General features: G+C 42.0%; 1 protein-coding gene across 3 annotated transcripts in view; it reads right to left on the bottom strand.

The window, feature by feature from the left end:
* The window catches only part of TXNRD1 (thioredoxin reductase 1), a 62,184-nt gene that overhangs the window by 2,671 nt on the left and 46,495 nt on the right, over positions 1–13,018 (bottom strand). For all 3 annotated transcript variants that reach the window (XM_036866025.1, XM_036866026.1, XM_036866023.1), the window contains 2 exons: positions 11,846–11,941; positions 8,419–8,553 (listed from right to left, as the gene is read on the bottom strand). In XM_036866025.1, the coding sequence (XP_036721920.1) occupies positions 8,419–8,553; positions 11,846–11,941 (231 nt within the window). The remainder of the gene's footprint in view (positions 1–8,418; positions 8,554–11,845; positions 11,942–13,018) is intronic.

Raw genomic sequence — 13,018 nt, 5'->3', positions numbered from 1 at the left:
CAATTACTCAAATAGTGAGTATATTACAAATTACATACCCAGGCTCCTTTTGCTGGCCACTCAAGCTATAACCAATATGCTATCTGCAATGTGCTGTGACATTCTGGTACATCTCCCTGTGCCTGGAGCTAGAGGTACAATTGCTGGGTGGGAGGGCAGGTGCAACTCTGACTTGGCTAGACTTCCAAAGTGCCTGACCAACTGATGCTCTCATTTGCAGTGACTGACAAGTTCTCCTGGTTTCACATCCTTGAAACATTGGTCCTTGTGGACTTAGAGCCTAAGATCTTTAGGTGGCTTTGATTTGCTACTACTCAGGATTGCCCATACAAAAAAAACAAGGCCTCTCAAACCTTAAAGCCTGTTCACGCTGATTAAAATACACGGAAATTACAGATTCTAACTTGGCAGGTCTAGGGTGGGGCCCAGGAATCTCATTTTTAGCAAGAGTCCCAAGTGATTCTAATGCGGGTTGCCTAAAGACCACAGATTAGAACTTCTTCAGGAACACCAGTGTAGGCAACGCACTGAGAATTTAACGCAAAGTCCAAAGCCTAGAAGCCCACTGCATGGTAAACTAACCATTGGTTGCTTAACTTTGTAGTTCCCCCAAACAGGAAACCTGCAGCTCTCCTACAGTCTATCTGTAACAGTAACTCTCTAAATTGCCAAATCCAGAGGACACCTTTGCCACTTTCATTTCTCAGCCTCTCTGGAGCATTTCTTGTTGTCAATCTCACTGACCTTCTAACAATTCTTTCTTCTTTTTGTTTCCGTGAAAGCACTCTTTCCTGTTTCCTTCTTTTGTGGCTATTCCTCAGCCATGGCTTAGAAGTGTGCTGCTGAAACACTGGTTTTTTTTTTTTTTTAATAAATTTATTTATTTATTTATTTTTGGCTGCATTGGGTCTTGGTTGCTGCACGCAGGCTTTCTCTAGTTGTGGCGAGTGGGAGCTACTCTTCGTTGCACAGGCTTCTCATTGTGGTGGCTTCTCTTGTCGCGCAGCACGGGCTCCAGGCACGCGGGCTCAGTAGTTGTGGCTCGCGGGCTCTAGAGCACAGGCTCAGTAGTTACGGCGCACGGGCTTAGCTGCTCCACCGCATGTGGGATCTTCCCCCCGGACCAGGGCTTGAACCCATGTCCCCTGCAGGCGGATTCTTAACCACCGTGCCACCAGGGACGTCCCTGAAACACTGATTTCCCCCAGCCCTTAGGGTGGTCAGAGCCCCAGGGCGGGTGGGCTGCAGAACCAGGTGCCTGATCTGCTTATTCCAGTGTGCTGCCCAAACAATGCCACCGTCCACACGTGCACGTGCATGAACAAGGCCAGGCAGCATGGCCCTAGGGGTCCTTCCTCAGCTCTCTCCCCTTTAGATGCTTTCGTCATGGTCTCATCCAGGCAACTACTCCCTTTTAGGCAGATGGCTCCCGGTGAGTGGCAGCGCCACTACTTGATTGACCAGGCCACGCGCCACGCATCTAGAATTGACCCTTAATTCCTCTATGTCCATTACTGCTGATGTATCATCAGTTAATAAGTCTTAGATATTTTGCTTCTTTTCTGTCAAATCTGATCTCTCTTCATGTTAACCGTGACTGAACTGTGAGATTTTTGTTAGTTTCCAAAACATATGGTGCCTTCACCTCCCTGTGATGACACTGTGTGGACCGCACATTATACATTCCCGCCCTACTGGACACGGACATGGGGGGCCGGGGCTTGCTCTGGCCAAGGACACACGTGGAAGTGGGAAGCATCACTCCTGAACAGAAGCCTTGGGCGCCAAGGTGCTTTTCCTATGCCTCCTGTCCCTCTGCCATTCAGCCAGCTGTGCCCCCAGGAGAGGCTGCCCCATCAGCTGGGCCCTGGAGTGATGATGGAATTGGAGCTGAGCTGCAGCTGCTCCGTGATGACCTTAGCACCCAACAAGGAATAAACCTCTGTTTTTACAGGCCAAAAAACCCCAAACAAAATCGCCACCCAAACTGATCATCTCTACTGCCCAGGCATGAAGACATAAAAGGACTTGGTGTAAAATCAATTAAACTTAGAAACTTATTTGGCTACTGAATACAGTTAAGATTTCAATCCAAATCTTTTCGGTCACACCAAGTAAGCTGAAAGGTAACTCTAGTAAGATTCTGCAGAGTCCATCTGTCCTACTCTAACCCAGACCGACCTTTGAGAACCACTGAGTAAGTGTCATACTGAGACAGGAGGCCATGGCTGATGTGGGAGAGAGCCCAGTGGAAGCGAGACTCATCAAGTGCTTGTACCACTGTCAGCACACCTGGACACGCTTTCTGGTCAGCTGCATTCTCTGATTCCTGAGAAACAACTGGTCTCCTGACTTTTAATACAAAGAGGAAAGAGCACAAGAAATCGAGGCCACTTTGACTTATATAGGTCAAAGCAACAGGAATCAGCATCAAAAATACTTGCAAATAAAAGGGGAAAATACTTTTGTGTAAAGGAGGAACAAGACTGAGAAAAACCCGTGGTCTATTTTAGCCTTAAAAGCAGCAACAAAGCCTTTCGTCTTCCTATGTATCAGCAGCACCTCAAAAAAGTCAGACCCAAGTAATAATGGCTAGTAAAACATTTAAAGTATGAACCCAGAAGAAAAATGTGTGAACAACTCGCATCCAAAAAAACAGTAATTATAACAACAGAAGGTTCATCCTTATTAATAAAGATATGTGAAAATCCTTGAAATAGTTATCTTTCATACTTATTAAAGAAAAAGTTACACTGAATTTTGCAACCTTTTCATTAGCACTCAAATTCAACGCTGATGACAATGTAAACTAGTACAATTCTTTTTTGAAAAGCAATACAACTCCTTTGTTTAAAAAATGTGTGACTAAAAAAAAAAAATGTGTGACTGTGGATGAGGACAGAAAGATAATATGCGATAATGAAAATAGCTATGTTCGGATGATGGTATCACGGGCAATTTAAAATACCATCAAACATGCTCTCTTTCCAATTTTTATAAAGGAAGAAAAATAATGAGGCAGGGAATACATTAAAGCAAATTCCAGGCTTGTGAATTTGCAAGCTTATGTTTTATTTCTCAGGAATTCATTTAGAAATAGAACTTGTAGGACATGTGGTTAAAAAACTAAACCCATCAAAAATGGAAACAAATTAAGGGGGGAAAAAAGAGCTCTTACCAATAGCCAGGACATGGAAGCAACCTAAATGTTCATAGACAGATGAATGGATAAAGATGTGGCACATACATACTATGGAATATTACTCAGCCATAAAAAGGAACAAAATTGAGTTATTTGTAATGAGGTGGATGGACCTAGAGTCTGTCATACAGAGTGAAGTAAGTCAGAAAGAGAAAAACAAATAACCATATGCTAACGCACATATATGGAATCAAGTTACTGATGAACCTAGTGGCAGGGCAGGAATAAAGACAGACATAGAGAACGGACTCGAGGACACGAGGACACGGGGGCGAGGCGGGGGAAGGGGAATCTGGGACGAAGTGAGAGAGTGGCGTGGACATACATATGCTACCAAATGTAAAATGGATGGCTAGTGGGAAGCAGCTGCATAGCACAGGGAGATCAGCTCGGTGCTTTGTGACCACCTAGAGGGGTGGGATAGGGAGGGAGGCTCAAGAGGGAGGGGATATGGGGATATATGTATGCATATAGCTGATTCATTTTGTTGCACAGCAGAAACTAACAACATTGTAAAGCAATTATGCGCCAATAAAGATATTAAAAAAAAAAAAAAAGAGCTCTTATCTATTTTTCTTATACTGGAAAACATGCTGATGTTAAAGAGATGGGGGAAGCCGAACTGCTGTTGTTGGTTAGTCTAAACGGAAAAACTGATGGGGTCAATTCTTACACAGATTTTATACGTGCAGAGCTGCTTTAGAATTTTCATAAAAATACATTTTAAAAAAATGAGCAGAGGCAGCTTTTCGATCCCAGCACAAAGAACACTCACAAAAGGGCAAATGCGGTAGGCATGTACCTCACACATTTCTTATCTGGCCAACACCTCCCAGCCTCACAAGACCCCCTTCACTGAAGACTGTGATTATGCTGATTATTAATAAAACAAAACTTCTGATGTCTGGCACTAAAAGTCATTTTAAGACATTTCACAAGGTCCTCTCTCTGATGCTCCTTCTTCTTGAGCCATTTTTTTTTCTCTACAAATAAACTTAAGTTGAAATTATTACTCAAAATGATGTGTAATCAGTTTCCTATTCAACTATTACTGCTCAGATGTCCAGAATAAATTATCACCACACCGTCCTCACACTGAATAACGCTTGTGCCATCACTGACGCCCCAGGCCTGAAGACCCCCTCTCGTACTGACACCAAGGGGCCTTCAGTCAAAACAAGAGTAGTGCCTCCTCCTCCTCCAGCAATTCCAGAAGGAAACCCTTTGGAAACTATTTTGCTCCAAAAAGCAAAGCCTCCACTGAGGAATTCATCAACTTTTGTAAGCAATTACTTCTGAGAGCCAAAGGTTGTGCAACTGCCCAGGTTATTTTATCGAAATGGTACAGAAGAGTTCATTCAATGAATCATTCTGCAAACCACCCACAGCTGGCACGGGAGCCGGGCTAAGTTCTAAACACTTGAAAGCAATGCCCAGGATCAATTTTCAAATTATTACTGTTTCTAATCCATCCAATGGACTGACATTTGTGGAGTTTGATAAAAAATTATTAGGAAACAAACTTTTAAAAGGCATGTAAATTACAACCCCAATTTTCTATTATATTAGATACTGTCAAATTACCCTTTAAGTTTCTAAACCTTTTTCTTCATTTCCATCCTGACCTCATTATGGACTAGTAACAAACATTCTGTGGACTGCATTTTGAGTGGCACTCCTCTACAGCACATGGCTGTTTGCTAAAAAACAAACAGAAAAGACAACCAGTGGGTCCAATAGCAAATCCAATTACATACTATGCCAGCCAGAACTCAGCATTTAGCAAGAGTGTCCCTAAAAATCCCCTACTGATCAAATTTTACTTTCTCTCAATCAAGAAGCTTTAAGAAAGATTTCCACAGTCAGGATTTTGTCACAAGTGTTTGGTTTTTCAAAATCTAGTTTCTAAGCAAGTTGCTCAAAACCAGAGGTAAAAGAAATCACCAGAGGGGCTTTCTCGAAATATACCTCCTTCCTCCAACTCCCCTCTCCCCAAAATACAGTAATGATGACTTTTTAGTCAAGCCACATCTTCTGTAATGAAATACCCTGGGGAAAACCAGCTAACACACGCAGTTACTGAGTATCTGCCGAATGCCAGGGACTCCCCTAGACACTTTCTGCACAGCACGGCCCACTGGCCCTGTGAGTTACAGCATCTCCACGTCAAATGCTGTGGGAAGGTGTGCAGAGCATCGTCTGCACTGCGTGGTGCCTCGGAAGCCAGCCAGCCTGAGTTTGGATCTCGGTTCTGCCACTTCCAAGCTGCCAGGTCACTCAGCCGCTCTGTCCTCAATTCCCTTGGGTGTCAAATGGAGGCACTCCTGCCACCCGCCCCGTGGGGTTCCTGTAAGGACTAATAAGTGAGTCAGCACGCGGAGGGCAGGGTCCTGACAGTCAGTAAGCCCTCAGGAACCTCGGCGCTTCCGCAGTGGGATTCCCCGGGAAGCTGCTCTTTCTACGGCTGCTCCCGACTGCAAGCCGCGACCACTCCCTACTGCAAGCCGCAAATGTGAACCACCCCCAGTTCTTCCCATTTCCAAACAGTGGGCTAGTGCGATCAACTCCATCTCCTATTCCCTCTCGCCTGGACCGTGTCTTCTGACACACACTGCCACGACCCCGGTTCAGGCCCCTGCCCCCGCCCGCCTCCAGACGTGCCTCGGGGGACCTCTCCCCACAGCGCAGCCGGACGGATTTCTCTCAGTAAGGTGTCTGATCACGTTCCCCCCACACCCCGACCCCGACCCAGCTTTAAACCTCTCTCAGCTGAACTGCAATGGCCCCAGGATAAAGTCAAAATATCCTGCCTTGGTTTATGAGGCCATGACCTTCCTACCTACTTCTCCAGCCTAATTTTATTATTATTATTTTTTACCCCTCTCTGAGCTCTTCAAGCTACAGCAGTACTGAGGGCCTTTCAGGTCCCTGAATAAGCCATGATCTCTCCCACAGAGTTCTCTTATTTGGTGTTCCCTCTGACTAACACCAATGCATTCTCTTCCTCTTAGGCAAGGACCACCCCGCAACCTGTCCCAAACCCCACTTGACACGAGCCCCGACCCCAGGACTCGTCACACTGGACTGTCACTGGCACTTCCCTCACCCGCCTCCCTGCTCTGACTCACATCCTAAATCCTTGCTGCTCCCCAGTGCCCGGCACAGTGCCAGGCACATGGCTGCACAACAGATGTGCTCAGGGAGTGACAAAATAGCATCCAGAGTTTTTATCTCATTAATCAGCCGCCAGCTTGGAAAAAAGAAAAAGAAAAAAGCCCTATCAGAGGAGTAGGACATTCACCTCTGAGCTTCAACGTCATAAGAGAACCAACAGGTGGAGAGGCACAGTGGCAAACATCAAGACTTAAAAAGGGTTCCCATGGTGCCAGGTGTACTGCGGGAGCAGGCCTTTGGCTGATCTCCCTGCAGGCCCGGGCTTCAGGAGGACACCTGCCTCTTCACTGCACCTCTCTGCCCAGCTGGCAGTCATCCTGCCAAGATGCTGCCACGCTCTCACTGCTGCTGGGTCACAACACAACACGACACGACACGACACGATACAACACAACCAAGTGAGGCGGCAGGAGGCAAGCACACATCAGCCTTTTCAACCAGCCCACTGAAAACCGAATTCAGATTAAAAAATTAGACACTCGCATAACCAAGTTGGGACGTTACATCTTTATCCCTGTTGGAGATGACTGTTGTTATTGTTAAGTATCTTAGACTTTTAAATATACTCACTGTCGTGGGTTGAATTAAGTCTCCCAGAAAGATGTTCAAGTCCTAAGCCCTGGTACTGTGCACATGACCTTATTTGGAAACAGGGTCTTTGCAGATGTAACCAAGTTAAAATGAAATCATGCTGGATCCGCGTGGGCCCTAATCCAATGACTAATTATCCTTACAATAGGAGGGAAATTTGGCCTAGATACACAGGAGATAAGATCACTTGAAAAGCGGAGGCAGACACTGGAGTGATGCATCTACAAGCCAAGAAATGTCAAGGCTTGTCGGCAACCCCAGAAGCTGAAGCGGCAAAGAAGGCATCCTCTCTAGAGCGCCTTTGAAGGGAGCACAGCCCTGCTGACACCCTCATTTCAGACTCTAGCCTCCAAAACTCTGAGAGAATAGATTTCTGTTGTCTTCAAATGCCCAGTTTGTGGTGGTTTGTTACATCAGCCCCAGGAAACTAACACACTAAGTGTTCTTGAAAAAAAAAAAAAAATTAAGTTAATTGGCTCCTTCCCTAGACAGTCTCAGTCATTACACTGAATAAAAGACATACTGCCTGTTCTTTAAGAGCTTTTAAAATCTATTCTCTTTTCAATTTTTATTTATAATTTTTGAAATTTAGTTTTACTTCACAAGAACAACAGTTTTCAAAAAAAGAAAAGAAAAAACACACAGAACAGAAACACAGAACAAAACAACACATACACACAAAGTTTTCTATGAATAATGCCACTAAACAGGTGCATGTTAATACAGAGGAAGACACTATCCCTACTCAGGGAAAAGGCAAAGAAAAAGGAAATGAGAACATTTTTCCAGGCTGCAATTCTCAGCTCCATACCTAAGCCTCTTTATGAGATAACCTCTCCCCACCTCCAAGTTCTCCAGCTAGACGCTTTTTTGGTTTCCAGGCCCTACTTAGTGGTATCACAATATTCGACCCTTGGAATGAGCACTGACAGGCATGAAGAAACACTGACACCCAGAGGCCCACACTGGTCAATTTCCAGTTCTACTGCCATTTGCTTGATCTTTTACAAGCCTCACTTTCATTCTCATTCTTTGATGTCAAAAGCTCACAAGGTAGACATCACTTAGCCTCCAGGTAGCTCAGGGATAACTAGGATTGATGCTCTTTCTGGGTACGAACGGCATTATTAGCTGACTGCCATGAAAATAATTTAGGACACATGATAAATAAAAGATTTGAGGCACATCTCTATAAAGCACTCTCACCATTTTTACCATTTAGCATGACGGTACTATCCGGTTACCAGGAATGAGAAACACATGAAAGAGAAAAAATCATTTCTAGAGACAAGGCTTCCTTTTGAGATATTCTCCATCACTAATAAGCTCTAAGGAGGAAAAAGTAGCTCGAGTACATCAGAAAGAACACTAGCTGCAGAGTCCTAGATCTGCCCCCTGTAAGCCAGGTGACGGTCACTTTGAAACAGAGCCTTTAAAACGTAGCGACCCACCTCTGCGCAGACGGGGTGGATTCCGATGGTGCCGTCCAGCTGGTCTTTGGTCAGCCCGCACTTGAGAGCTGCTGCGAAGCCCTGGGTAACTTCTCCAGCATTTGGACCCAGTATGTGGAAGCCCACAACACGTTCCTAAGGTACAAAAAAGTAATACAATTATGCGGCTTTCCCCCCACTTAACAGACTGGAGTATTTCCCCAGTCTAATCTAAAACCCCCATTCAGAAATGGCCAAGGCTTATACTAATGCTTGCTGCTAAAAGCTGTCTAGGCTGAAGATACTCCAACATGGGCCAATACAGAGTGTGTGGTGACATCAAGCAAGAAGGAAAAGACAGGAATCGGCCATGGATGATGATGAGGAAAAACAAGAAAAGCAAAAATGTGTGCAACCCCATAAGCACCAATATGTTCTGGAAAATGTTTTCAAAGGGCTGCTCCATTGTGCCCTCATCTCCTCTATCTGATTGTCTCAAAGCTCCAGATAAACGACCTGTGGTAGCTAAAACATTTAAGAGCAATCATTCAAATTAAAAAATCATTTACACTAAAGTTTTGGGGGTAGATAGCACAGACTTAAGATCCTTCCAATGTGAAAACATTTTTAAAAAAAAATTTTTATTGGAGTATAGTGGTTTACAATGTTATATTAGTTTCAAGTGTACAGCAAAGTGAATCAGTTATGCATATACATATATGCACTTTTCTAGATTCTTTTCCCATATAGGCCATTACAGAGTATTGAGTAGAGTTCCCTGTGCTATACAGTAGGTCCTTATTAGTTATCTATTTTACATATAGTAGCGTGTATTATGTCAATCCCAATCTCCCAGTTTATCACCCCCCCCTTACCCCCTGGTAACCACAAGTTTGTTTTCTACATCTGTGACTCTATTTCTGTTCTGTAAATAAGTTCATTTGTACCCTTTTTTTTAGCTTCCACATATAAGCAATATCATATGATATTTGTCAATCTCTATGAATGAAAGCAAGGAAAAAAAATATTTGGCAACTCTGAAATGCTTGTGTGGGAATTATTTTGGATAAATTCTAAATCCCAAACTCAGGCTACCTCTGCCAAGAGCAGGGAAGCAAGCCTGTTGCGTTCTACTGCACAGACTTTCCGAGCCAGCTCGGGGCTACTGCATCCAGTCCAGCACCCTCACAACACACCAGGTAGCTCAGGCGGTGAGGTGCAGAGCCTTATCTAAGGTGCAGTGCTCCTGGAAACAAACAGGAAGGGCATTCTGTATGTGATACATTCCATGTTAGACTCTTAACATTATTCATCCCGACAGTCAGGGGTTGTGTATATGGATAAATAAAGCACAAAATATACTAGGCTCTTAAAATATGCTAGATTTACATGTAATAATATGGATAAATCTCAAACTGAGATTCAAAAAAAAAAAAAAAAAAAAGTGCAGGCTTCTAGTTAGCTGAGGATACCACTCTTCTTTAAACCACATTGTATAACATTTACGGGTAAGTAATAGGCAGCAAACATATAAAAATATGAACAGGTGAGAGAGTCCAACTTGAGGACTGTGCTGCCTCTGGAGTAGGGAAGGAGTGAGGGGTAGAGGATCAAGAAAGAATATGAAAGACAGCACCGGCACCAGCTAGTGGTTAACAGCATGGATTCTACGTTGCCTGGGACTGAATTCCAGCTCTGCCATTAACTAGTAAGTACCCTGGCACAACTACTTAACGTCCACGCTTCAGTTTCCTCGTCCATGAATGCGGATAACAATAGCACATACCTCATAGGGTTATGTAAGGATTAAATAAGTTCATACATGTGGACCATTAAGTAGTCCCTGGCACATTTCAAGTGTTCAATTACATATAGGCTATTATAAACTGCCTCTGTGATGGTTTATCTCTGATAAGAGAAAAGCTCTGAAGCAAACACACCAAAATGTTAATATCCATTTGAGTCTGGATGGTAGGTACATTCCCCATCCCTTTCTGTAAATTTTAAATATTTCGTGTAAAAAAAGAGTAGCACACAAAAAGCATAAAAGCCTGGTAAGCAAGTATTATCTAAAACCAAGCACATTTAGACGGTGTGAAGTGACCGACTCAAAATGAATAAAGCAAGCCCCAAGGATGGTCAAGTTCCAGAAGCAAGCTTTTGTACGAGACGGCTCATGACAAAAGAGCAATGACAAGTATTCGTCTCTTCTAATACTATCTTTCTTAATGAAAATAACTGACAACAATGTCATCCTATTTATCGCCTCAGTCATTTTAATTAAGGTGAGTTTACCGGTAATGAAAATTATTTTTCACATTATATAAAAAATTCCGTTATTAAAAAATATGCCATTATATAAAAAATGCCATTATTTTTCACATTATATAAAAAAATGCCATTATATAAAAATGACATGGCAGTTCAAAAAAAAAAAGGACAAAACAACTGGATACAGTTAAAATTAAAGACTTGCTTGGTGTGAAAGAAACTTTTGAGGTTTCATTGATTGCCTTGTGCAAATGAAGTATCTCTTGCTAGACATGAGGCTGCCAATGAGAACGTCTGACATTTTCTCCTTTTCTCCTTTCTCTTCTACAGTAGCATGGTATCCAATGTATACTCATACAAATGACTTTTTTAAAACTTATGTCTAAAAAGATAAAACTCTACATGAAATTGTTCTCTATGTCAATTCTGTATAGCTTGTTAGAGGTTATCCTAGTATGTCCATTTTTTAAATGCATCTATGATGATCTTTTTTGTAGAGGATCCAGGTTTTCCTAGAACCTTGGGTTCTACAAAAAGCAATCTGCAACTGTGCTACTGTGTACAGTGGCAGTTTCTAAACAGGATATATCAGTTAATTATACTCAAATCCCAAGATAAGAAAATGAGTTTATTAGCCTTTTAACATATGGATTCTTTAGCACTGTTTATAGTTTTACTGGGGACACTTTTTTTAAAAGTAAGATCTCAGCTAAGTTAAAAATACCAATTCTCATAAAGATTCAATCCACGTAGGTGAGGGATATCAGGAGGTACAAACTTCCAGTTACAAAATAGATCAGTCACCGGTATGAAATGTACCATGTGGGGAATACAGTCAGTAATTATGTAATATCTTTGAATGGTGATACACAGGACACAAACTTGGGTTATTACTGTTCTTTTTTGTTTTGTCATTATTTGTAGACAGTCAATGGCTTCACTGGTCCCCTCTAATAAACACGAGCAGTTCTCAAGTTGTCCCTCTGGTTCCTTCCCCCAGAAAGTTCTGACTGCCTGCCCACTACAGCCACTGCAGAGGGGAGTCAAGCAGTGTCATCATGGGCCTCGCCCTGGGATAATGTCCCAACAGGAGACCTGCAGGTTGAACACTAAAGGAATGCAATGTGTGTACCATGTGAAAAATTAGTAGAAAGGAGTAAATAAGATTAGCACTTACACCGTCTTTGATATTGCAGACTATTTTTGCATAACATTTGTTGTTATCTCTTGATGGAATCGTCCATTCCAATGGCCAAAAGTAACTATGGAAAACCTAAGAAGAGGGAAGCACAATTTAGACCCATCATCTTAAGAAGTATGTCTGTCAAACATGAGTTGTGGTGTGAAGACGGTGGAGGCTCTTTAATGTTTAATTATTAGACTTTCATTAAACAATAAAATTCATGGAATACATAGGAACCTGGTCAGAAGGTAAATAACTTTAAACTCATAGTTGACAAGCCCTTTTGCTATAAGCTCATCCCTTAATTACATTTAATTACATTTCAACCTCCAACGAATAAACCTCATGTAACAACAACAAGAGCAAACAAATGAGAGAAAGAAGCCATGTAATTACTTGCTGTCTTGCATTAGGAAAAAAACAAAACAAAAAAACACCATCTAGCTACCTCATAGGAATGACAACTTTGGGCAAGAAACAAGTAAGGTGCCAGGAAAAATTATAGCAATTATCTAGTTCTTACTTAATACCTCCAAAAACATTTTCTCCTCTGAAATTATTCACCAAAAGTACTGAAGGAGAGAAGGAAGGAGGGAGGGAAGATGGTAGATAGAAGGACAAACAGACATCCTTACTGATATTTCATAAACTTAAGTCTTGGATGACTAAAGGGATTTTTTCCTCCTCCAACTGCTAGCCTCAATTCAAAACATATATGGTTGGCAGGACCTTTTAAAAAGTACTGATTATGTAAACATTATATAACATTCTTTTATCTTGTAATATGATGTGATTTTTTTTTAATGTGGGTTACAATACTGAATGTGTAGTACCGCAACAATTACACCCAGAAAAAATTGATTAAAGCAATTACCCCCAAAGGCTAACAACTGCTGCGTTGTAAACATAAGCCTATGAGTAACTGTTTCCTATTTCCCTTGCATTTCACAAGATTTCAACTCAAATGCATTGTTTTTATAATAAAAAATGCAAATTCTAATAAAACGAATGCCAAAGATTATCTGTGAAGAAATACAGAATATATATATTAAGAACCTTAAAATTTAAATACCTTCTGATAACAATCTATCCTCAGCAAAAAATCAGAGAAAGAGACAATGAGTAGCAAAGAGATTCAAAATTCTATTTATAACAGTGAAAAACTGT

Source organism: Balaenoptera musculus, chromosome 10 (assembly GCF_009873245.2).
Source record: "Balaenoptera musculus isolate JJ_BM4_2016_0621 chromosome 10, mBalMus1.pri.v3, whole genome shotgun sequence".
NCBI classification, from domain to species: domain Eukaryota; kingdom Metazoa; phylum Chordata; class Mammalia; order Artiodactyla; family Balaenopteridae; genus Balaenoptera; species Balaenoptera musculus.
Note: the sequence above shows the minus strand (reverse complement) of the source record. Positions and strands in the feature narration are given on the sequence as shown.